The sequence below is a fragment of the Halichoerus grypus genome, chromosome 10, assembly GCF_964656455.1.
Source record: "Halichoerus grypus chromosome 10, mHalGry1.hap1.1, whole genome shotgun sequence".
NCBI classification, from domain to species: Eukaryota; Metazoa; Chordata; class Mammalia; order Carnivora; family Phocidae; genus Halichoerus; species Halichoerus grypus.
The window spans coordinates 128,451,745-128,475,786 of record NC_135721.1 but is presented as its reverse complement, the minus strand read 5'-3'; the positions used below and the strand labels follow the sequence as shown (position 1 = coordinate 128,475,786).

The window sequence follows — 24,042 nt, the reverse complement described above, 5'->3', positions numbered from 1 at the left end:
AGTGGTTTGGTGGGTGTCAAGGTTCAGCCATGCAGGATGGAAGGTTCTGTGATCTTTTGCACACCATGTGCATGTGGTTGACATTACCGTATTGCACACTTGGAAGTTACTGAGAGGGGAAATTGTGTGTGTGTGTATTTTGCCACCAAATAGAATCAATGTAATCCACTGCATTAACCAAAGAGAAAAAGGCAGCCTATAACGCAGAAAAAGCACTTGATGAATTCAACAAAAACTTAGCAAACTATAAAAGGAAGGAAATTTCTTTAATCTGATAAAGGGTTGTAGCTACAGTAAAGCAATAACAAGTAATATTGGCCAAATAGTCAGAAGTTTTTCACCTGAGATCGTGAAGGACATAAGAATGCCCACTATTCCACTTTAATTCAATATTGCATTTGGTGTACTTGGCCAGTAAAGCAAGAAAAAAAAAAAAATAACAGATTGGATTAGGAATAAAGGGCACGGGAGAGCAGAAGGTTGGGACTTAGGCTTGAAGACTCCAAAGCAAGCCAAAGCACAGTATACAGTGTGTACAATACTGTAAGAAATTTTTTTTTTAAATCAGCAATTTATAAGAGAAACTGACAGACTACAAAGGAGGTTTCCTTTATCTTACTAAATATCTCACTCTGATACTAATTCAAATACTTAATAGAATGACCCTTTCCCACATAATTAAAATAATTTACATGTTAAACATTTCTGTAGAATATATTCTATCATTTGAAACAGAAAGAAGACCCAAACAATGTCTTAGCGAACAATAAACTGACCTTAAGTATATCATCTGTGATCAATTCAGGAAGACTAAGTTTACTACACCTTTCCAAGCATAAAAATAGATGATTTAAAGTACTTTTGATTGGGGGAGGTGGGAAAAAAGCAGAACAGAGAAATGACCTGTCAAAACACAAAATCCTGTCACTTAACATTATAACTCACATGTTCAAGACATCTTTCAAGTGCTGAAAACACAAGACAGTTCTCAGAAATAGTATTAAAGCCCATTAATAGGGGCGCCTGGGTGGCTCAGCCGTTTAGCGACTGCCTTCGGCTCAGGTCATGATCCCAGGGTCCTGGGATCGAGCCCCACATCGGGTTCCTTGCTCGGCAGGGAAGCCTGCTTCTCCCTCTCCCACTCCCCCTGCTTGTGTTCCCTCTCTCGCTGTCTCTGTCAAAAAATAAATAAAAATCTTTTAAAAAATATATAAAAAAATAAAAAAAAAATAAAACCCATTAATAACAACAGCATCCAAGACATTACAACAAAAATGCCCTTAATAAAAAGGAGTCCATGTATTCAGTTATTGGACAATCCCAGTCTCTTCCATGCATTCCTGGAAAAAAAATGCAAATAAATGTATCTTTTGGGTAACATGGCAATCCACATCTGCCTCAGGTCAGACTCTCCCATCCACCTCAGTACTGCGGAAATGTTCCATCGATTTTGGCAGCCCAGGCCATGAGGCCCCCCACAACATCCTGAACTGTTAAAGATTCTAACTCCTGGACTGCTGTCAAGGACTGCAGGATCTTCACGGCTTTCTGGGAGTCATTGCCAAGTTTGCAAATCACATAAACTGGCAAAGCTACCCCTTCCTGTGTGCCCTGCTTCCTTTCCCGGATTGCTTCTCCTAGGAGTTCCATGCTCTCCGCATTCCTCCGTTCCAAATGTTGCAAAGGGATGTGTAGGGCATGAGGCAAACGACAGATGTCCACCTCCACTTGAGGCCTGACGTCCAGCAACAGGTGGGGTGAGCCTGAATCCAGAAGTCGCTTATAGTCGGAGACCGAAACTCGCTCCTCTGGGCTCAGCAACTGCAGAGAGCGGCACTTCTCAGTGGCTGAAGAGCCACAGAAGGCTTCGTAGTCCTGCAGGTCAGTCACGGTGGGCCGCTCGCCGCAAGCTGCACAGTCAGGCCTGCGGCTCCGAAGCTGAATACAGCGAAATTGTCCTCTGAGGGCATCAAAGATCAACAGGCTGCGACTGTAAGACGGACCCAGACCTGCTGCGATCTTCAACACTTCCAGCGCCTGCAAGCAGCCCAGGACCCCGGTTACGACACCGAGCACCCCGCCATCCGCGCAGTTGGTCACTGTCTCCGCTGGAGGTGGTTGGGGGAATATGCAGCGATAGCAAGGCCCGCCATCATAGTGGTACACTGTGATTTGGCCTTCAAAGCGCAGGGCGCTGGCTGACACGAGAGGCCGGCCGGCTAGCACACATGCGTCATTAACTAGGTAGCGAGTGGGCACGTTGTCAGAGCAGTCAGCCACCACGTCATAGCGGCGGATTAAGTCTAGCGCCGTGGCTGGCGTAAGCGCCTGAGCATAGGGCACGCACTCCACCGCAGAATTGAGGCGGCGCAGCGCGGCGGCGGCCGAAAAGACCTTGGCTTGGCCGGCCAGCGCCTCGCCATGTAGCACCTGGCGGGCCAAATTGCTCACTTCTACTACGTCGTAGTCCACAAGGCCAAGGCGGCCTACGCCGGCCGCTGCCAGGTACTGCGCCAGTGGGCAGCCGAGCCCACCGCAGCCCACGACTAGCACGGACGCGGTGGCCAAGCGCAGCTGTCCGTGCACGCCCAGCTCAGGCAGCACTAGCTGCCGGCTATAACGCAGAATCTCATCTCGAGACAGGGCGGCCTTCGGCGGCAGGGGCGACACCGGAACCAACCTCTCTGACTCCTGCTCCGCCAAAAGAGCCGCCGCCAGCCTCTGCTTCAGAGAACTTAGCTCTTCCTCACGCCGGGAAACTTCAGCCTGCAAGGCGAGCACCTCCTCCCTGGAAGCCATGGCGCCCCTCTCGGAAGTTGTCTTGAAAAGCATTTCCTTTTCCGGCTTAGCGTCTCCTAGCGACTGGAATAAACTAAAAAATTTTTACGGAGCATAGGAAAAAGTGATAAGTAAACATGTACTTCCTGGAGAAACCCGCAGATTCAACTTTAAAGATTCATAGTGCCTGGATATTTCCAATGGAACCACGAAGAGAGCCTTAGGAGAACTAGAACCCAACCAAATAGCCTGTACCCCCTCTTCCTGGATTTGGTACGGTCCGACCCATCCCCTTCCCGCGCGCCGCGTGACGTCATTCCGTTTCCGGCGTCTCGCGCAGTTCCACCATGGCCTCCGAGGAAGCGAGCGGTAGTCCTCGTAGGTCTCGGCGGGAGCCGGAGGGGCGCGCCCCGCGACAGGACAAGTATTCAGTGCTTTTGCCCACCTACAACGAGCGCGAGAACCTACCGCTCATCGTATGGCTGCTGGTGAAAAGCTTCTCCGAGAGGTAGCGTGCCCGGCCGCCCTCCCTGAGGAATGAGATGAGCTGGCTTCGCCGGCCTGGGTGTCGGCAGTTGGCTGCGCGAGGCGGCCCTGCGCGGCCTCCCTTCGGCTCTTGAGGGAATCCTTGGGGAGAAGGCCACCCTTGGAGAAAGCAGAGGCGGATACTTCTGGGGTTCTGTCCGTGTCTCGGGTTCATTCCTGCCCTTGGGTTTGTGAGACATTCCCTTATTGTACAGTTCCCACCACCTCCTTCCCCCCTCCCCCCCGGCTGCCCCCCCCCCCTTTTTTTAAAGTAGGGTTGGGCATCCTTTGACTTGGAGCGAGGTTCAAAGCTTGACCCTCACTCCTACTTCTGGATGGTCAGGATGCGGCAGGAGCCGGGAGTCTAAATGAGCACGCTCACTCCCGCCCCCGTGCTGAGTGCTTATGTAAGCATGAGGTTTGATCTCTGTGGGTTAGGGAGCTGCTGCTGGGCTGGGCAACTTCGTTGGTCACTAGTGGATGTTTGATGTGGTTGTTAGAAACTAGGGCTTTTAGAGTTTGAATTTGAAAGTGTTATACAATATTTTTTAAATTTCGGAATCCTGGTATCAGTACGAAGTTACTTGTTTTAGGGTTATACCAATGGGATCATGTATAGATCCCTGAAGATCTTTCCAGATCAACATACACCAATTTGGAAAATTATTTTTTTTTAGTTCGATAATATTCCATATGACTTATAATTTAACTAACTGGGTCATCCCAGTGAACACAGATTATTTCTAGAGCTTTTTTTGTTTTTCTTTTTTGACTTTTGCTTTATAAATGAAAACAGAGACTTTGTTCACCCCATATTTTCCACCATTTAGAAAAGTGCTGGACACATAGTGAATGCTCCTTTAGAAGAATGTTGCAACAAACACGTTCGTACTTTTACTAGCGTACTGGGGATAAAGTCTTGAGGATGGAATTGCCGGGTCAACAGATGTGCTTAAGATTGACAGTTATTACCAAATTGCTTGCAAAAAAAAAAAAAAAAAAAGGATTGTACCGCCTTAGGACTGGCATTATTCGGAGAGTGCTTGTTTCCCCACCACCCAGCCAACCCGGGCTTTAGTAAACTTACATTTTTGGAAATGCTAATTGGTGAAAAACATTGCTGTTTTGACTATAATTCTTTGAATGACGTAACTATCATAATGTGCATGGCTCCTCACAGTTTTTTTTAAATTCATATCTTTTTCCTCTTTTATTTAGTTATCTTCTTATCTTGGTTTCTATAAGCACTTTCCACATGAGAGAAATTGTCATATAGTCTCGATCTTGTTCAATGGGTCCTCTGAGTCTCAAATATTTCTTGCTTTAACCAGAGTGAAGTTTAAGGAAGGAAACGATTTTCTTTTCAGATGTGGTCAAATTAAAGGCAGCTTAGCTGGATTCCGTTAGACTACCTTATCCTCAGGTGTTCTGGGCACGTTGAAGTGAGAGAAAGTATAATTTGCTAATGAATGACTTCATTTGTTTATGAAGTATATCTCTTTCAGCATATCAACCAGAATCAACATCTTACATATTTTGGCTTGTAAAGCAGTTGCCCAAATTGAAGCACCTCGGGGAGCTGAAGTCCTGGTATTTCCTCTTAACAGCCGAGTTTAGCTTTCTTCCTAGTTTGCTGGGCCTGACTTTTTTAAGCCTTTAACAGTGGAATGTGTTTTCTGGTTGATTTCCTTATATTTGTTTTTACTATGGACAAAGAGGAAACAGTGTTGTGGGAGTTCTGCTGTGCTTTCCTTTACTTTCTGCTTCTTAAGTTTCCAATAAAATTATAAAAAAAAATCTAAAATGAGGTGGGGGAAAACATAGTGATAACATATACAACCAAGTATGGTGTTGGCTTGTTCTTAGAATAGAAACTGTAACAAAGTTAATGGAAAACCAGTAGAGAGATGTTCATTTTGAAGCACGTTGACGTATTTCTCTGTGCTTTTTGTATGTAATAGTGTGAGGTAATGGGTACAACTATTTGAAATAGTGGTGTTAAGAGAATATGTCACCATTTTAAAGAGGGTTTTTTAAAGGATGAAATGAAATCTGATTTGTTCCTTATGTTATTCAAATCTATTTGGAATTAAATTTAAAAGAATATTCACTCAGCAATTCAGTCAACTTGAGAGATCTTTTAAATGTACTTTTGAAATATTTTTTATAACCAAGATTGATATTAAAGTCCTATAATTCCATTTCTAAAGTAGGTAAGTAAAATTTTATGATATTCCTATCATATATAATATACAATTGCTATGATTTTTTATTTTTTTATTTTTATTTTATTTTTTTTAAAGATTTTATTTATTTGACAGAGAGAGACACAGCGAGAGAGGGAACACAAGCAGGGGGAGTGGGAGAGGGAGAAGCAGAAGCAGGCTTCCCACTGAGCAGGGAGCCCGATGCAGGGCTCGATCCCAGGACCCTGGGTTCATGACCCAAGCTGAAGGCAGGCACTTAACGACTGAACCACCCAGGCGCCCCTGCTATGATTTTTTAAACTCGAGTATGTTTTCTGTGTGAGAATTTTTTAACATCTCAGGACTTCATTACAGCATTTTTCAGCAACACGCTGAGTTTGGAGGTGAAGTACTAAATGACATTTATTTCATTTGGTAATTGAAGTTTTCCTTAGTGATTAATATGACAATAAATTCCCACTTATACTGATGAGGAATTAGTAATTTTAAAATTATTTTCTTATTTTGAGAATACGGTCTCCAAACAATACAAACTTTCATTTTGTTTTTTATTTTAGTGGAATCAATTACGAAATTATAATCATAGATGATGGAAGCCCAGATGGAACAAGGGATGTTGCTGAACAGTTGGAGAAGATCTATGGGTCAGACAAAATTGTAAGTCATGTGAACATTTTTCTGTCAAATCACTTGTGTTTGTTTAGGGAAAAGATGAGAAATGACAATGCTTAAATTCAGTCTATTTTCTGGAAACTGAAATGATAAAAAGCATCTTATACACTTGGGATTCAGGTGCATTTTCATTGTGCTTGAAGTTATACATGACTTTGATATGTTGGATCAGTAGTAATTGTACAGCAAGGGGCACCTGGGTGGCTAAGTTGGTTAAGCATCTGCCTTCTGCTCAGGTCATGATCCCAGGGTCTTGGGATTGAGCCCCATATCGGGCTCCTTGCTCAGCAGGAAGCCTGCTTCTCCCTCTCCCTCTGCCTGCTGCTCCCCCTGCTTGTGCTCTCTGTCAAATAAATAAATTAAAATCTTAAAAAAAAAAAAAAAAGTAATTGTACAGCAAAATAGTTAGCCTTTAGATAAACTCTGTTTTTACAACTTACTCTGCAGGTAAGTTCTCTTGAAGGGCAAAATTAAAGCATGATACTGAATTGACAAGGAATATTACAGAACTAGATTGCAATTAGTAATGTGTGTCTTTATCTTTCTGGCTCCCTTTTTTGCAACTATAAAAGCTTGTAGCTGGGGAGGGTGATTGTTTCCATGGAAATTGGCATCTTTTTATTTTTCAGAGTACTTAGCATTTTTCTTCTTATCTGTAAAGCAGTCTTAATGGGAGTAGATTGACTTTCCAAGTCTTAAATTTTCCCACTGTACTTTGAAGGGTGTTGTTTTTCTACTGGAGAAACTTAGACAGATGTAGAATTCATTTTATAATGGCTTTATAATTTTTGTTTTTGATCACTGGTTTATTTTTATAATGGTTTGTATTTGTAAATGTGTGAATATACTTGTGAGCTCAACTTTAGATAATTCTTGGGCCGAAAGCATGCAGTTAAGTCCAGATTTAATTAGAAAACACATTCTAGGCATTGGGTATTTTATAATATGTATAGACTATAGAGTTTCTCAGTCTTGGCACTGTTGACATTTGGGACCTAATAATTCTTTGTGGGGGTGGGAGGGGTGTTGCAGGGGCGGTGGCTGCATCCTGTATGTTAGAGGACATTTAGCATCATCCCTGGACTCTTACCCACTAGATGCCATGTGCAGCCCCTCTCCCCAGGGTGGCAACCAAAAATGTCTCTGGGTATCATCAAATCAACCCTTATGGGCAAAATTGTCCTCTCCTCCCAAAAGAGAACCATCAGTATAGACATAAACGAAAGAAATCTCTTGGAGAACCTTTATTGATATTTGCATTTTAAGAAAAGGTAATTAAGCATTATAAAAAACTATCTCTGGGTACACATATTCTTGATTAATCCTGATAATGAAATAATTCCTATTCAGTTGGAGGAGATGGTGGTCAATAGGAAGAGTTTAAGGGAAACGTGTTACTCTTATACACATGGTAAATCTTTGCTAGGTATTCTTGCCATATCACACATGGGCAACTCAAAGATTACACCTCCAATCCTCTGAATATCTCCTGATATACAGGAGGAGATTAAAAATTGACAGATTTTCAACCTTCTAGCAGTGACTTCTGATGATGTCGGGTTCATTTTTTTAGCCAGCAGTTCCCCAGTTTTTCTTTCAGAGGTTGTGAGCCAAGGCACTGACTCACATTTGTTATTATATAGAATACTCTGACTTACGTTTTATTTAATCTGGGAACATTAACCTGACAATATTTTGAACACTTCTGTCATAGAACTCCATTCAGCCTTGAGGTGTAATTGATTGATCGATCCTAGGCTATGTCTACTAAATTGACCTTTTCAAATTCTAAAACAACGTGGCCCTCAAAAAGTTCCATTTTTCCCATCAACCCAATAAAATTCAAAATAATGAGAAAAAAATTATATTCACCATTACGATTTTCCTGTATTACCTGGGAAGTCCCGTGTTCCTTCATTATTTTATGACCTTTAAATCATTTAAAGTATAAAATTGCCCTTTTCCCCCACCCCAGACAATATCAGGCCATGCCGTGGATGGCGCTTACTTGCTTTTAAGTGATGTGTGTGGTTAGTTGGGAGAGAAGATGGAGACGAATTATTATTGAAGCTATTTTACAACATCTCAAAATATTCAGCATAGAGGCTTTGTTTGCTAGTCTTTAAAATTGGCTGAAATGGATGTTTCAGAAAACGAAGGAAGTTTTTTTTCTTTAAACTCTGTGAGGAAACTGAGATGAGAGTTTAAGTCATTTTCCAAGGTTACACAGCTAACAGATAGTGGAGGTGGGACGTAGAAAAATTGGAGATATGTATCCTGAACTGTTAACCATGGTTATAGGGCGGAGGGATCTGAGATTGGGCTTCAGCCTTTCCATGTTGAGTGCTTCTGTTACATTTGATGTGTGTCATCTGTTTCAACCTCCAACTTGAGATTAAAGTCACCTATGTTATTTCATAGGTTAGTATTTTTACAAATTGTTCTTTTAATAAAACGTAATGCATGTTCATTACTTTTAAAACATCTAATATAACTGTAGGATTGAAAGATTTGACTACTTAAAAAATACTGTTTATCCCTAAGTACGAAAATATTATCTCTAACAAAAAGATCAGTACGCTGGGGCTCCTTGGTGGCTCAGTCCGTTAAGCATCTGCCTTCGGCTCGGGTCATAGTCTCAGGGTCCTGGTATGATAGAGCCCCACATTGGGCTCCCCACTCAGAGGGGAGTCTGCTTCTCCCTCTCCCTCTGCTCCTTCCCGCGCCCCCCCCCGCTTGTGTTTTCTTTCGCGCTCTCTCTCTCAAATAAATAAATAAATAAAATCTTGAAAAAAAACCATAATTCATAAGAACTGTAAATGGCCAAAAATGAAAAAAATAAATAAAATGAAAAAATGTGAACCTCACTGATAAGGAATTTCAATATAGGAGGAGAGTACAATTAGCCTTTCTTAGCTGAAGACTTATTTTTATCTTCATTCTTCTTTCAACTTGTTGGATTTGAGAGTATGATGAAAACAGGTCTACTTAAATATTATGGATCCTAGGCTTCCTAAAATGTCATCACGATTTTCTGTGACAAAAAATTTTTTATAAAATAAGTTTTTTGTCAAAACAGATTATAACATTACAGGAAGTAGCTCATAAACAGTGTGGTAAGTGTTCTTCAGAGTGCGTTCGCGCACACTTTGTGTGAGTTCCTGCCGGCTCTCCTGTTGGCTGTGAGACGAGCTCTGTCGTGCCCTTCACTGCTTTCTGCCATCCTTACTGACGTGAGGCCTCAAAAACGGGAGGGGGTGGAACTAAGGATTTGAAAGTAAAACAGTGCAACAATGGGTACTTTTTATTGCATAAGAAATTTAAAACTACATTCTTGTTAGAAAATGAAAAAGTTGCTGATAAAACTGAAGTTGCCTTTGATGAGCATTTCGTGGTCCACCTCCTAATCTCTTCTCCAGGGGACACCCCAGTCAGCAGCTTGGTGTGGGTTGCCTCAGACCTTTGTGCATGTATGTGTACGTGTCTACATTTGTTAGAACTAGGCAATGTGGTGTTTTTTTGTTTTTAAACACAAATGTAATCTTTCTGTATCATTCTGTTGATTTTTAACTGTAGCTGAGAGATCTTTTATCACTAAATTATCTCATTCTTTTAACTGTTCCATAGTACTCTATCATGCAGCATGATTTATATTTTATAAAAACTTGAGAAAAAAATATTTTTCCAACTGAAACAGGTTTATAGAAAATCTAAGGTGAACTTTAAAGTATTTGTTTTTTCAGGGCAGATACCAGGTCATATATAAAACCTGATATATCTTGTTTGATTTTGTTCAGTGAATTATAATTACTATACATGATTGTCTAGTTCTTTTCTATATAAGAGCTCATTGAGCAGGAATGTATTTTATCTTTGTTCCTCCCCAAGACCTACAGCAGTTTGCATGAAGTTTAAAAAAAAAAGTCTATCCTGGTTGAATTGAACTGAAAATACTTTGTTTAGAGATTTGCAGTCTGAGGTGGCCTGCCTATACACTGGCAGATGCAGAAGGGGATAAGATGGGCTCGATAGGGAGTCTGTTTGAGCCCCGTACCTCAGAAACTTAGAGTCCAAATCCTGGCATTCTACTTTTTCAAAAATTTCCAGACAAAAGAAAAAAGCTAAACAAGAAGTCAAGGTTTATATATGAAGCAAAAAAAAAAAGGTAGAAAAACTAAGTGATTGACAAAAACTAAGAAAAGAAAAAAACAATTTAATTTTCTTGTTAGGCATGTAACCCTAAAGTCATGTCATTGGGCCAGCAGAGAGTGTAACGAGGTCTTCCAAGAATACAGTCAGGATACGTTGATGGAGTGATGTCAGCATTTAAAATCAGCCAAGGAATCCAGAGAAAAAAGTGTGCATACCCTTTCAGCCAGTGATTCCACTTTTGGGATGCTAATTACAGAAATGACAGGACCCCTACAAAAGGATATATGTACAAGTATCTTTATTGTAGCAATATTTGTAATGGCAAATACCTGGAACCAACCTGAATGCCTTAACTAATGAATGACCATATATTGTCTGACTTGTAACTGTAACCTGTATTATTTTTGTAACTGAAAAAAATAAAGGGGGGAATATCAAGAACATAAATAAATAATAAAATAAATAATAAAATCACAAGAGACTGAGAAAACAGACGTGGCTATCAAATACTCAAAGAAGGTATAAGATAAGTGAGTTAAATCCTTGATTTTCTTAGGAGAAGGAATCAACAGATATTGTTCAAAATGGTAAATCAAGTAATAGAGGTAACATTGTTTACATGCTGTTTTCTGGTGGATAGCACCAGAAAAAAATGTTTAAAATTTGACCTGCAGGGTTGGGGTAAAAGAATGTTGTTTTTCCAAGCTGTTAAACCATTTGATTTGTTACTAAACACTTTTTTACTTTGGCAAAAAATGTTAAACATGCTCTGCTGTAAGTTCTAATAAATGCAGCTATATTTCGGTTAAAAGGAGTAGACAGCTATAAAAAATTTTTTATTAGTGAGATTATTTTTAGTATTTGTGTTAAAATGCTTTTCTTCTTCTTGCAGCTTCTAAGACCACGGGAGAAAAAGTTAGGCCTAGGTAAGTAGAACCTCTCACCCCTCATACTTGCTTCTTGCCTTGGTAAGATTATCCAGTGTGTATTTTCCTAATTTGGAACAGGGCCAAAATACAGTGACCTCCTGTGATGGTTTTTAATGATTTTAATGACATGTATATGGTTTAACCTGAGTTGCCTGTATCAGTCAAGGTCCACTTGGGAAAACAGAAACCACTGTCAGTCTTTCAACGTAGGGAATTTAATACAAAGAATCTGGTTACACGGGTGAAGGAATGCTGAGAAGCCAAATGGAATGGAACAGTGAGGCTACTCAAATTAGTAATAGCTAGAGGTTGCTACCACCCCTAGAATGGAGCAACAATAGGAGGAGATGGTGTTTTTTGGAGCCCAGGAACCCAGGCTAGTTAGAAGGGGCTAGAATGATGGAGTGGGGGATACCTGTCAGGAGCTAGAGCTGTCGAGGATACCCAGTCAGTGCTGGGAGGCAGAGTAAGAGGGGGGACACACTTATACTTTTCCTTTTCCTCTCCTGGAAACTATCCCTCCTGCCTCCCAAAGCCATCTGACAACCAGTTGAGGAGATCACCCGGGAACTGTGGTTCCATGCAATGTAGAACAGAGTAGGGCAGGGCCAGAGAAGGGATCTGAGGGCAAGTGTTTTGGAAAACCAGCACGCTGCGTTAGCTGTAACTCTTTGAACATTTCTTTATAAGTAATGGCAAAATGTAAAAAGTTATTCTTTATTTTTAAAAAAGAAAACTTTTCTAGCTTTTAAACATAGGGGGTTATAGAAAATCTCAGATGAACTCAGTCATTCTGAGATGAGTATCTCAGTGCCTTTATTTCTGATGCTGGTTACAGTTGCTTATGTTGAGAAGTGGTATAATTTTACTGAAAAATTGAGCCAGCATGGAGGAAACACAGTTCTTAAAAATTGAGTATTTGCTGTCTTGAAGATCATCGGTTCTCGGGCATCATCAAGTGTTCTGAATATCTGAACCCAGAAGTTCTTTGGGATTGAAATAATCTGGAAACTGCCATGAAAGCAACCAGGAATTCCTGACCAGTCAGTGGAAATCCAAAAAGCTGTGATCGTCACTTTTTAGCAAAAGAAGTTAGAAGAGTTCAGCCTTGCTAATAAGACTGTGGGGTTTAGAACTAGGGAACTTTTAGGCATGCAAGTGGCTAAGTAATTGTTGGCTGTGCCTTTGACCCCAAATACCAGACCCATCTAGTGTACTAGGCTTACAGTGTTGACTACACTCAGGGGATAGCTTTTGTGGAAATGGGCTAGGAGTGAAGGGAAGAACAGAATCAGGGAAACACTTTTAGGTAGAGAACTGAGCATCAGAAGGTGGTGCCTGGGACTAAGGTGAAGTTGCAGATGAAAAAATGGAATGGAGAGATGTTTTTGATTGAGAATAAATAGAATTTAATTATAGGTTAGTATCACCTTTAAGGGACTGATGTATGCTTTTCGGATGCTTAATTTCTTCCCTGTTCATGTGTATATTTAAGCATTTCTGATGGCTTTCTTTAATGGATATATTTTCATTGTTAGGAACTGCATATATTCACGGAATGAAACATGCCACAGGAAACTACATAATTATTATGGATGCTGATCTCTCACACCATGTAAGTGGTATCATTCTTTATTAGCTATTCATGATAGTCTAAGTCTATTTTACTGACTTAATGTTTATTTTTTCTAAATTTCAGCCAAAATTTATTCCTGAATTCATTAGGTAGGTATTTTTAATATTTGAAAGAATTATTCAAATCATTTATCCTACGTTAATTTTGGACTTATTTTAATTAAAAATGCACATGCTATTTTAAGTTTGCTGTCAGAAATGAAACCAACATATAGATCTGAGGCTCGTGACTATAGATATGTGGCTAAATGATATATTTTAGGGACTAATCAACAGATAATTACTCCTTTATTATCTAAATTCTCCCAGACTACAGGAAAAGATGGAAGGTGACTTCCCTGTTAAATGGAATTAAGCTCTATATCATAAGGGTAAAACACCATGAACAAATAGGGTTTATTCCAAGAATGCCAGAATGGTTCATCATCAGGAATTCATCCACATAATTTATCACATTAGCAAAGAAAGCAGCATGATTAAGTCTATAGATGCTAAAAGGCATTTGATAAACTGTACTAGCCACTTTTAATAAAACTTGGAAGTGGAAATAAAAGGAAACCACTTAAACTTGATAAAGACAACCCAGTCCTAACACACACATCTTACTAAATGGTGAAATGTTGAATCATTAATAAACGCATCAAGGTAGGAATACTAGCTGTCATTATATGTGGACATTTTAGGTGATGTAAGAACAAGAATTTAGTATGAATATTGAGTAAGAATACAAAATGGTATTTATTTGCAGGCAATATAGTTGTATTTTTAGAGAATCCAAGACAACATGAAACTTCTCAGGATAAGAATTTGGAAACTGTTAATGTAAGCTAAATATACTAAAACAAAATTAAGTAATGTTACTCTCCTGTTTCAATCACTTCGGCGAGTTCTCATTAACAGATGGGAAGAAACTCTTTTCCTTGCCCCTCAAACCGCTATGTGATCTGGCCCCTGCCTCCCTTTCTGAGCTCATCTTGTGCCTCTCCCCTCCATTCCCTCTGCTGCAGGCGTACTCCTTCCATTTCTGTCACACGGAGCGCTGTGTTCTTTGCCTAAAATGCTCTTTTCCTGCTCCTTAATAGCCAGCTACTTCTCATCCTTTGATCTCTGCATAAAGTCACCTCAGAGATACCTTCTCTGCTTGTATATCTAATTCCCAAGAGCCCTTTGACCTGAGAAGGAAATGGAACCAGGGGAATAGAAAATGGGTGAAAGATACAAACAGGCCATATGTAGAAGAAAGACCAATGGCTAATAAGCCCGAGGGAAGACACCCTGGGGGATGTTGTCAGGGAAACACGAAGTGAAATAACTGTGGCAGTATTTTATTACCCATTAGTTTGTCATAATTACAAACTTACAGAGCAATACATCTAGCACCGATAAGATGGCGGGAAGTGGACACACACAAATCTAGCCGGAGGAAGTGTGAGTTGCTACAACCTTTTTGGAAAGTAATTTCTGGTGATAATCTGTTCAAAATACTTCTAAGCTTTGTTTTAGCAATTCTCTTATGTTCCACTCTGGGTTGTCTAAGCACCAGGATGTAAGTTTATAAGAACGTTGCCACACTATTCATTGTGGTTGTGTTGTTGGGGGTGGGGAGACCCACCATGAAAACAACCATGCAAGTATACAGGTCCATTGTTCCATGGGATATTTTTGCAGCTATTAGAAAGAATGGGGAGGGGCGCCTGGGTGGCTCAGTCGTTAAGCGTCTGCCTTCGGCTCAGGTCATGGTCCCAGGGTCCTGGGATCGAGCCCCACATCGGGCTCCCTGCTCAGCGGGAAGCCTGCTTCTCTCTCTCCCACTCCCCCTGATTGTGTTCCCTCTCTCGCTGTGTCTCTATCAAATAAATAAATAAAATCTTTAAAAAAAAAAAAAAAAAAAAAAGAAAGAATGGGGAAATTCTCTGTTGACCTCCAGGGATGTTCATGATTCCATTATGTATATTGTTAACTGACAAAAGGCAAGTTGCAGAATACACTTTCTTGGGTTCCAATTTTGTTAAAGCAACCAGAATCCCTGGGGTTATGTGTGTCTTTATTTTTCTGCAAAGAGAAAGGTCTGGAGAGTTACCAGGCTGTTTTAGCACTGTTTACTTATTAGTAGGGCCAAGAACAGAATGGAGGGGAATTACATTTTAGGACGGTTTCACATGGTGCAATCAGCAAGTACTACTATTTTTTAGTTTTAGAAATTAATAAAGGAAAAATATCAGGTTTGAAAATCTTACGTTGAAAGATTTCTGAGTGGTATCGTTCATTTGTTTTCTTGGCATAGTTTTTCCTATGCAAATCTTAAAAGTTCTTTTTGTGTAGCTCATGAAAATAACTATTGAAAGCTCAATAGCTTTTTCTAATTGACAGCTAATTTATTTTTTCTGCAGGAAGCAGAAGGAGGGTAATTTTGACATTGTCTCTGGAACTCGCTACAAAGGAAATGGAGGTGTATATGGCTGGGATTTGAAAAGAAAAATAATCAGGTATATACATGTGCTGCAGTTTGTCTAGTTTTTATTGTAACTATTGGGAATATGTTTATGATGGGTATTTGGATTACATTATCATGCTGCCTTGAGATTTCTGGGATTAGATTGTTAACTTCCAATATGTACTCACAGCTCCTTATGTACAATTTTTCCTATGATTAAAGTATTTTATTTTGGATATTTTTCACTAAGGAAAAATCAGCATAAACCTTTGTTAGAAATGGTCTAATTCAGCAAAATTTATTCTACTGTACCTTCAGCTTTAAATGAACTATTCATCTATATTTTGGGACTGAGTAGTACACACACACACACACACACACACACACACACACACACACAGCAAGCCCATAATCAAGGGATGGGGAAGGAGAATCCACTTCTTGATGGGAAGACCCACAAAGAATTTCTGACCATATTTAATCTATATCTAACCTTTTTGTGGTTGTTGAGATGATGAGATCTTTAAGGGATCTATGTAGCTTACTACTTAATATGTGACAGCATACCTTTATACATATTCTTAATAATATTAGTGTTTTTTATTACCCTTTTCATTCCCATTGAAGATTCTGTTAAGTTAATCACAGTTCTGCCTCTTAACTGTGGAACCTTGGGCAAGTCATTTAAGACCTGTAAGAGCCTCAATCTTCAGTGAAATGAAGGGGTTGGATAAAACAGTGGTTTTTAATCCTGCTGAATATTGGAAACATGTAAAGAGAAAATCATACATTACCGTTCCCTATCGTTTTCCCTTTCTTTGTGTGTGCGTGCACACACTGTAGACCATGCGAATGGATCTCCACGGGTGGGGCAAAACCATCAGTATTTTTCACAGGCTCTCCAAATGATTCTGTTGTGCAGCCAGTGTTGAGAACAAGTGAATGATCTCTCAGGCCCTCTGAATTTGGTCATCACAGCTCTTATTTTAAAATTAGGGAGTCCCAATCAGAGACCTTTTACAACTTTTAGTTGGATCATTAAGTTGTATTGAGTTGTGTGTGTCATTAGTTGTTAATGTCTGCACTGATTTAGAGTATATACTCCTGAGAAAGATTATGTAATCACTTGCCCACGGACTCATTTGTATGAACTAGAATTTCAGTCCAAGGCCATCTGCCTCTTGCTGCATTTTAATTTAAAAACCCCAATTTAGGGCTCCTGGGTGGCTCAGTTGGTTAGGCTACTGCCTTCGGCTCAGGTCATGATCCCGGAGTCCCAGGATCGAGTCCTGCATCGGGCTCCCTGCTTGGCAGGGAGTCTGCTTCTCCCTCTGACCCTCCCCCCTCTCATGTGCTCGCTCGCTCTCATTCTCTCTCTCTCAAATAAATAAATCTTTAAAAAAAATAAAAACTCCAATTTAGAAATATATTCACTTGATTAGAGATACAAATATATATGTACACATACACATATATACATATACACTCACTTTCCTTTGATTAAACCCATTTTGAGAGGTAAACTATGTCCTAGAATTATTTTGTTATTGGAAGCAATTTGAAAGGGAAAATGTTTTTGTTAGCTATTATCCCAGCTATATCCCTAACCATGTTATTTGTATAAAAATAATCTTTCCTAGGGAGGGCCTTGATAGTTACCTTGGTTTAGGAGAGAAACTGTTCTTTCCAGTCTGCCCCAGAAAACTTTTTTTTCTAAATCGGAGCTCACTAAAACAGCTGCAATGCAAAAGTCACTTTTTCCAAGGGCACTTCAGATCTTTTTGAAATGTTAATCATAGCTATTAGTAATAGCTTGAAATTGATACTTAGTTGTGTTTGAAGCACATACCCTGTCATTGTTACGGACTGGATGTCTCTGCTAAAATTTATGTGTTAAAATACCTTACCCTCAAAGTGTTGGTATTTGGAGGTGGGGCCTTTGGGAGGTAATTAAATTTAGTGACCATGGGGCACTTATGGTGGGATTAGTGCCCTTTCCAGAAGAGACCAGAGAGCTTGGCTTCTGTTGCCCTCCTCCCCTGTGAGAGCACACAGCAGGAAGGCAGCCCTCTAAGCCAAGAAGAGGGTTCTCACCAGGAACCAAGTCTGCTGCACCTTGATCTTGGACTTCCCAGCCTTCAGAACTGGGAGAAATAAGTATCTGTCGTTTAACCCACATAGTCTGTGGTATTTCGTTATAGTGGCCCAAGTAGACTGAAACAGTTTTGGAATGAACCTTTGTTCAATTTCCAGAGATTGCCAAAAACCAAAACCCTTGCCCACTTGCATACGTTCTTTTAAAAAAAAAGTGCCATTTTTATGTAGACTGACCTGTTGCTAATTGAAACCTGTGATCCCTTGTGCTTATTAGAATCTGAAAAGGAAACTCCAAATCCCTGATCCCTTTTGCTGTCTGAGAGATGTTCATAATTCTAAATGAGGACTGGTGGCAAATACGCAAGTTGAATTAAAAATCCGTTAACGTTTCTTACCTAAAGCTTAGAAGAATGATTGTTTTATAGGTCCCCTCTAAATGTCACATTCGAAGAATAAAAGACCCCATTTCCTCAAAAATGAGAATATCAGATCTTTTACTGACTAAAATTTCTGTAAAATTGACATTTTTGTGAAATAGTGTTGCATTTATGAAATTAGTGTAACAGTTTTAGCACTCTGGGATGTGTTTCTCTTGTTTAGAAAATGTATTATATAAAGAAAATCTAATTGTTTTATTTAAACAGCCGCGGGGCCAATTTTATAACTCAGATTTTGCTCAGACCAGGAGCATCTGATTTAACAGGAAGTTTCAGGTACAGTAAAAACTGTAATTTTACATTTGCTATTATTTACAACTTCTCGTCTGAATTTCTTGGTATACAGTGGCTTATTTTTAAGAAATGCTTTTCAGTTCTACCGCTTTTTTGTTCTGGAACACACAAAGACAGACTGAAGTTCCTTAGAAGTTGCTAATGAGGCTTGAGCATCTTCTTAAGGAAAAATGTACTTTCTAAAGAGCATCAAAGGTAGGGCTTAGGTTAGTTTGCTTGTTAACATTCACATTGGTGCTCAGCCCCTAGTGGGGGCTTCAGGGGCCAAGGTGGCTGCTCACTTCTTATTCAGAACATTGCTGTCACTGGTGATAGGCTCCAAAGAACAGCACCTCTTCCAGCAATTTTCTGCAATTCATATGAATATTTATAGCACTGTCCACAGAAGAGCTTAAAATAGTTAATGTTTAGGTTGTTTTCAGTTGCCTTGCTCTCCATGTTTTTAATTTTAAAAAAAATTCTTGTTTAATTGGAACAAAGTCTCCTTCAGGTTGGGGGAAGGGTAATTTTTGTTTGTTTTGGGGGGGTGGGTTATTTTTAATTTTAGACTTGGCCATAGAAGATGAACTGTTTTGTATGACCATGCCAAATGACTAAAGACTGCCACATTTTTTTAAATCTCTGAAACTGTAAGATGCCTGTTCATCTACGTTAAGGTCCAAACTTCATGCATTAGTTGATAATTTACTTTAGTTGGTATTTGCTTTTTTTCATTAAATAATGTTAATTCTTTGGTCTTTTGTTAGAATTGACACACAAGGTTAAGATAGGAACCTAGGCATTGCAGGATTGAGGCAGTCCTGGTAGGATACAGCTATCACCAATTGAGGTCACAGTTAGACGCCTGTAATGGGCAGATGTGCAGGCCAAACACGGAGCACATCAGATTTACAAAGTAAGAGAGAGGAGCTGGGAAGTCACTTTCTTCAGGAGCTCCCTGTTAAGTCCCCTAAAGGGACTTCGTTTATCTCAGGAAATTTATTTAGTACATCTTGGGAAATAGAAACTGCTCAGACATTTATGAGGAAACACCTGTTAATTACTGGGTTCGCTCTTGTCATCTACTTTATATTGTTGATTATTCATCATCTATCAACTCTATTGTTGCAGTATTTGGAATGGTTTCTCTTCGTTCAACTTTAAAAATAAATTTTAAGAAAATTTAAAAACTTAAAACAGTGGGTGGTTCTACTTCAAATGATTCACTTTACCCTATTACAATTTCTGGTAGTATAGTAGGAAAATAATTCTCTAAAAGATACTAAGAATTCATTTTCAAAATTATTCTAAATTATTTACCAAATATTTCATGACCATTCCAGTTCAGGACAAATGTATCATAATCATAAGCTGTGACAGTTTTTCTGCATGCAAATGTCTAGTGAAAGTTTTAGGTTTTATAAATACCAGTGAACTTTCAAAAAGTTAGGATACATATAGGTAAGTGTACTTACCTAGGTGTTCATATATATTTTAATTTCTCCCAGGTTATACCGAAAAGAAGTTCTACAGAAATTAATAGAAAAATGTGTTTCTAAAGGCTATGTGTTCCAGATGGAGATGATTGTTCGGGCAAGACAGCTGAATTATACTATTGGCGAGGTAGGCAAACTGATAGTAAATAGAATGTTGTATTCCTCATAAAGAAACAGTAGGTTTAGACTTTTTATAATAGAAAGTTTAACTTGCACAACTACTAAATAAATGTGGGAGGTTTCTAGTTAGAATGTCCACGCACTAAAGGGTGAAAATTCACTTTCAAATTAACTGCATTTGACCTACCAGGATTTAAAACATTAATAGAAGGCAGTATTCCCTTTTTTTTTTTTTAAAGATTTTTATTTATTTATTAGAATGAGAGGGGGGAGGGTCAGAGGGAGAAGCAGACTCCCCGCCGAGCAGGGACCCCGATGCGGGACTCATTCTTGGGACTCCAGGATCGTGACCTGAGCCAAAGGCAGTCACTTAACCAACTGAGCCACCCAGGCGCCCAGCAGTATTCCCTTTTAAAGAATTAAAAGTTACTGGTACCTTCTGCATCTTGCCCTTTCCTCTGACCACTCAGCACTGTGGGATGAGCGTGTTTGCTCCCTTTTCTCTTGCCATAACCAAGAGCCACTCTAATGATGAATCCATTTGCCATTTTCTATGAGTAAATGAAGAAGACAGGAGTTATGGGGGCGGCAGGTGGTCAGTAATATTTACGGCTAGCTATTGAGCTCTTAGGAAAGGCTCTCTTCCTCTAACACTAATGTTCTTACTTATAGCAAGAAAATAACTAGAATGCCATGTCTCCTGTGGAAGTGTCAAGATTTTTAACTTAACACTAAAACATAGTAACAGATAAATTTAATGGACTACTGAAAAAATTCAGTGAAAGGACATTTTACTTTGGAGTATAATTTTTTTTCTTGAAATACAGGTTGAAACTTTGGTCAACAGCTTAATATTCAGGGTCATTGCTTTTCAAATGGTTGTAGATTTGGTTCATATGACCTGTACTTAGATAGTGAAATGTTTAATTTTAAAGATTTGGAGGTACAGTTGCTGTAAGAATCACATAACTTCTGAACTTACCTGAAGGACTATCATAATACAAATCTTGTTTGTACTGTATTGTTGTATGCTTCCTTTCTAATATTTTTTGAAGACTGACTTAACATATATTTTTTTAACCAGGTTCCAATATCATTTGTGGATCGTGTTTATGGTGAATCCAAGTTGGGAGGAAATGAAATAGTCTCTTTCTTGAAAGGATTATTGACTCTCTTTGCTACTACATAAAAGAAAGTTGTTCATTATACTTATGTTGATTTCATTTAAACATAAAAGAAGCCTGGTTGCTGATTTTTATAAAATGTACTCTTAGAGCATAAATCATAAGGTAAGGTAAATTTCATACAAATCTTTTTTCTGAGGAAACTCTATTTTATATGTCAAATTAAATTAGAAAAATGAGCAGTGTTCTCAATTTCCATTTGATTTTGCTGTATTAAGACTTGTAAATAAATGTATTTGGGTTTTTTTCAGTAAATATTGCTGCTTTCATTAGAGTATATGAGTGCAGAATTTCTTACGTGGGAAAGATTTTGAAGTATATAAAGAACTGGATTCATAGCTCTTTGTAATAGATGTCATAAGTAAGAAAAATGTTAATTATATTCATGAAATATATATGCCTGTTTCTGTATGAATGAATAAGTAGACACCTCTGCCCCTTCTTTAAAAATGTATCTCAAATTTCTTAAACTAGATAAAACAGTATGTTTAGGTCACGAATTTAGAGTTGGGCTGTTTGTAGCTCTTGAATTGATGAAGCATTTCATCTGTCAAAGCAAGTCTATTTAAAATACATACTGTGAATTGGAAACTTGACATCCGTTGATTGCATAGCTACTTTTTTTTCTATCCTGAGCAATAACTTCTATCAGTAAGAAAAAGTACTGATGACATTAAGGCATCAGTATTTTGATGACTTCAAGACTTAGCTGCTATAGTAAGTTTTAAACATCTTATTACTAAGCTGTAAGTGTTCCGCCGGTTAAAATGCACATTAAAGCCAGCACAAATGTTCTGTTTACCTACTTTCTCTAACCTAAGTGTTTCAAAAAAAGATAAATTTCTAACTGTAGCATAGCTTACGAAACACATGGTATCTTTTAAATTTGGGGGAAGGCGTACTTTGAGCAAATAAGCTTAAGATCAAGTTGACTGTCCTTTGCAAGTAAAAGGAAGAGACATCTCTAAGTTATTTAATAAGCATATTTATTGAACAGTATTCCTAATTATATTTTCCTGGCTTAATTTGGCTGCTAAAAAAATTTAAAATCTGATTTTTCCATTGCATTTCTGACAGATCCTACCAGAAATAAATACCAGACTATAAAACCTTTGGTGTCATTTTGAACATTACCTACTGCCATAGTTGAATCCATAGGACACATTCCAGTAAGGGCCTCTACTATTTTGTTTCCCTTTTACACAGAGCTGTGTAGCCAGCCAGCACACCAGGGACCCACCTTCTTGGGGGAAATGACTTCTTTCATCATTAATAATAACTAGAAAATTCATCACTGTCTAATATAGAATTACCTAATGTAATAGAAATATAATACTCTTTTTTTGTTGTTGAGTGTTTAGATTCCCTTCTTCATCTAAACCCAAAGTTTTTATTGTCAAGTATGTGGAGCAGAGATTAAGTAACTACCTCAGAGAACTAAGTATTGCCTTCTCAGACCTCACTAGAGTAGATAGCAATCTTTTTGGTTCTTAATCCCATAGTCACAACACTGTCACTACTGGAATTGATAGTAAAGAAAGTATTTGAACAGTGAACACTTTCATCATGTAGAAGTTATTTAGAAAAGAATCTGGACTATTTAGATGCATTTTTGTAGTAAATCTGATGATTTGAGCACTAAAATCTTCTTAAACATTTACATGTGAACCTAGCATCTCCTTTTACTTTGTAAATTAGGCCAAGTATGAAATCCAGATGTCTTCCCTTTGTATTTATTTGTATTATCACTGTATGGAAATCTAAGTATATCTAAGGAAAACTAGACTTGTGATAAAATTATTTTGCTTATTTTATAGTAGCTTGCCTGTCTTCTGTAACATGTAATTAGATTCTTCATCTTTGTTTCTCTAAATCAGATGCTTTGGTGCCACTCCCTCCCCCCCCCCTTTTTTTTTTAACTTTTCCAGTTCTTGTTTCCCCTTGAAATAGTGATTTGTCTTTTAAAGATATATTTTGTCATAATTTCAGAAATTAATGAAATTCTGTGTTGGATGAAATGGCTTGTTTAAACCTGCTAACTGAAGTCTTCACTGAGCTATATGTAACCACAATTAGTACTATTTTCAATTAAGTCAGAATCTTTTGGGATGTTAAGTATGGTTTGAAACTATTTTAACTTGAAATTTAGAGAAACAGCCAAAGATCAGTGCATTTACAGAGCACACCTTAACAGGCTTGGTTAATCCTTCATGATGGTGTTCATTACTCTTCAGTATGTTTAGCCTATGACACTCTCAGATGCATCTACTCCAAAAGGTGGGTTCAAATGTTGAGATAATGTGTTGGTTGGGATTGACCTAAATTTGCACAAACTGTCCATGTGCTATCTTGTGCTATCCAGATTGTGGTAACACTAAAAGTGTCCCTGGGACCACAGTTGAAGTGTAGTTTTTGAGCATCTTGTGGAGGCCCATCAGCAACATCATTTCTCATGTTTAGGCTTCACCAGTCCGGTGGCCCCCAAACGCTAGGGTTCCCATTTGTTTTCTTCAGGCCAAAGAGAAGAGCCCATCACCGACTTGGAAGAATGTCAGCCCCTGTCCACTAAGTAACCCACCCCACCGGGAAGGAACCAGGGCTCCATGGGCTTGTGGCTCATCTCCAGTCGGTGTGTGAAGCACGAGGCCCTCACACCTCATATAAGGCAGGAGGCATCACGCACGACCGGCCAGGTGCCCTTGCCCTTCCCGCTGCTGCCCGGCCCGTGAGAGCGCAGGCCTCCCAGCACGTGGAGCCGCCGGGCTGCCCGCACGCCCCCTCCCGCCAGATGTAGTCCAGGCCCAGCTGGGCCCGCGCAGGGATCCCCAGCACGGCCACCTGACTGAGTGCAGGGCGTGCTGCGGCCCGCTGCTGGTGCCTCCGCCGCCGGCGCTGCGGCCAGAGGAAGGCGCCCGCCGTGCACACGGGCCCTGGAGGCGCACTGCGGCCATTATCCGCGGCGCCTCCTAGTGGGTCAATGGCAAATCCTCTTGGTTCTCGCGAGAGCTCCCCCTCAGTGGGGATTATATAATTTCCCTTAGGTGGGGGTGCTGGTGCTACTCTCCCTCCAAAAAAGTTCGGTGCAAGCACAGGTGGGAGTGAG

At 39.4% G+C, this 24,042-nt stretch overlaps 3 protein-coding genes across 4 annotated transcripts in view; 2 read left to right on the top strand and 1 right to left on the bottom strand.

Annotated features, from left to right (window-relative positions):
• Positions 1-247: 247 nt before the first annotated feature.
• On the bottom strand, positions 248-3,035 carry MOCS3 (molybdenum cofactor synthesis 3). The gene has a single exon (XM_036064685.2). It carries the CDS (start codon positions 2,830-2,832, stop codon positions 1,423-1,425), a length of 1,410 nt encoding a protein of 469 aa, XP_035920578.1. The 5' UTR covers positions 2,833-3,035; the 3' UTR covers positions 248-1,422.
• A 44-nt stretch (positions 3,036-3,079) lies between these two features.
• Positions 3,080-22,753, top strand: DPM1 (dolichyl-phosphate mannosyltransferase subunit 1, catalytic). 2 transcript variants are annotated; one of them, XM_078057308.1, is made up of 9 exons: positions 3,083-3,286; positions 6,068-6,167; positions 11,227-11,260; positions 12,802-12,878; positions 12,963-12,988; positions 15,289-15,384; positions 18,074-18,142; positions 19,648-19,762; positions 20,840-22,753. In XM_078057308.1, exons 1-9 carry the CDS (start codon positions 3,126-3,128, stop codon positions 20,942-20,944), a joined length of 783 nt encoding a protein of 260 aa, XP_077913434.1. In that variant the 5' UTR covers positions 3,083-3,125; the 3' UTR covers positions 20,945-22,753. The 2 variants fall into 2 exon arrangements, with proteins under 2 accessions (XP_077913435.1, XP_077913434.1); XM_078057309.1 differs by lacking the exons at positions 18,074-18,142; positions 19,648-19,762; positions 20,840-22,753 and adding an exon at positions 17,704-18,044 and having other exon boundaries at positions 3,080-3,286.
• Positions 22,754-22,885: 132 nt separating this feature from the next.
• ADNP (activity dependent neuroprotector homeobox) overlaps positions 22,886-24,042 on the top strand; it is a 32,455-nt gene continuing 31,298 nt past the window's right edge. The window contains exon 1 of the transcript XR_013442087.1: positions 22,886-23,568. The gene's annotated coding sequence lies outside the window, so the exon portion shown is untranslated. The remainder of the gene's footprint in view (positions 23,569-24,042) is intronic.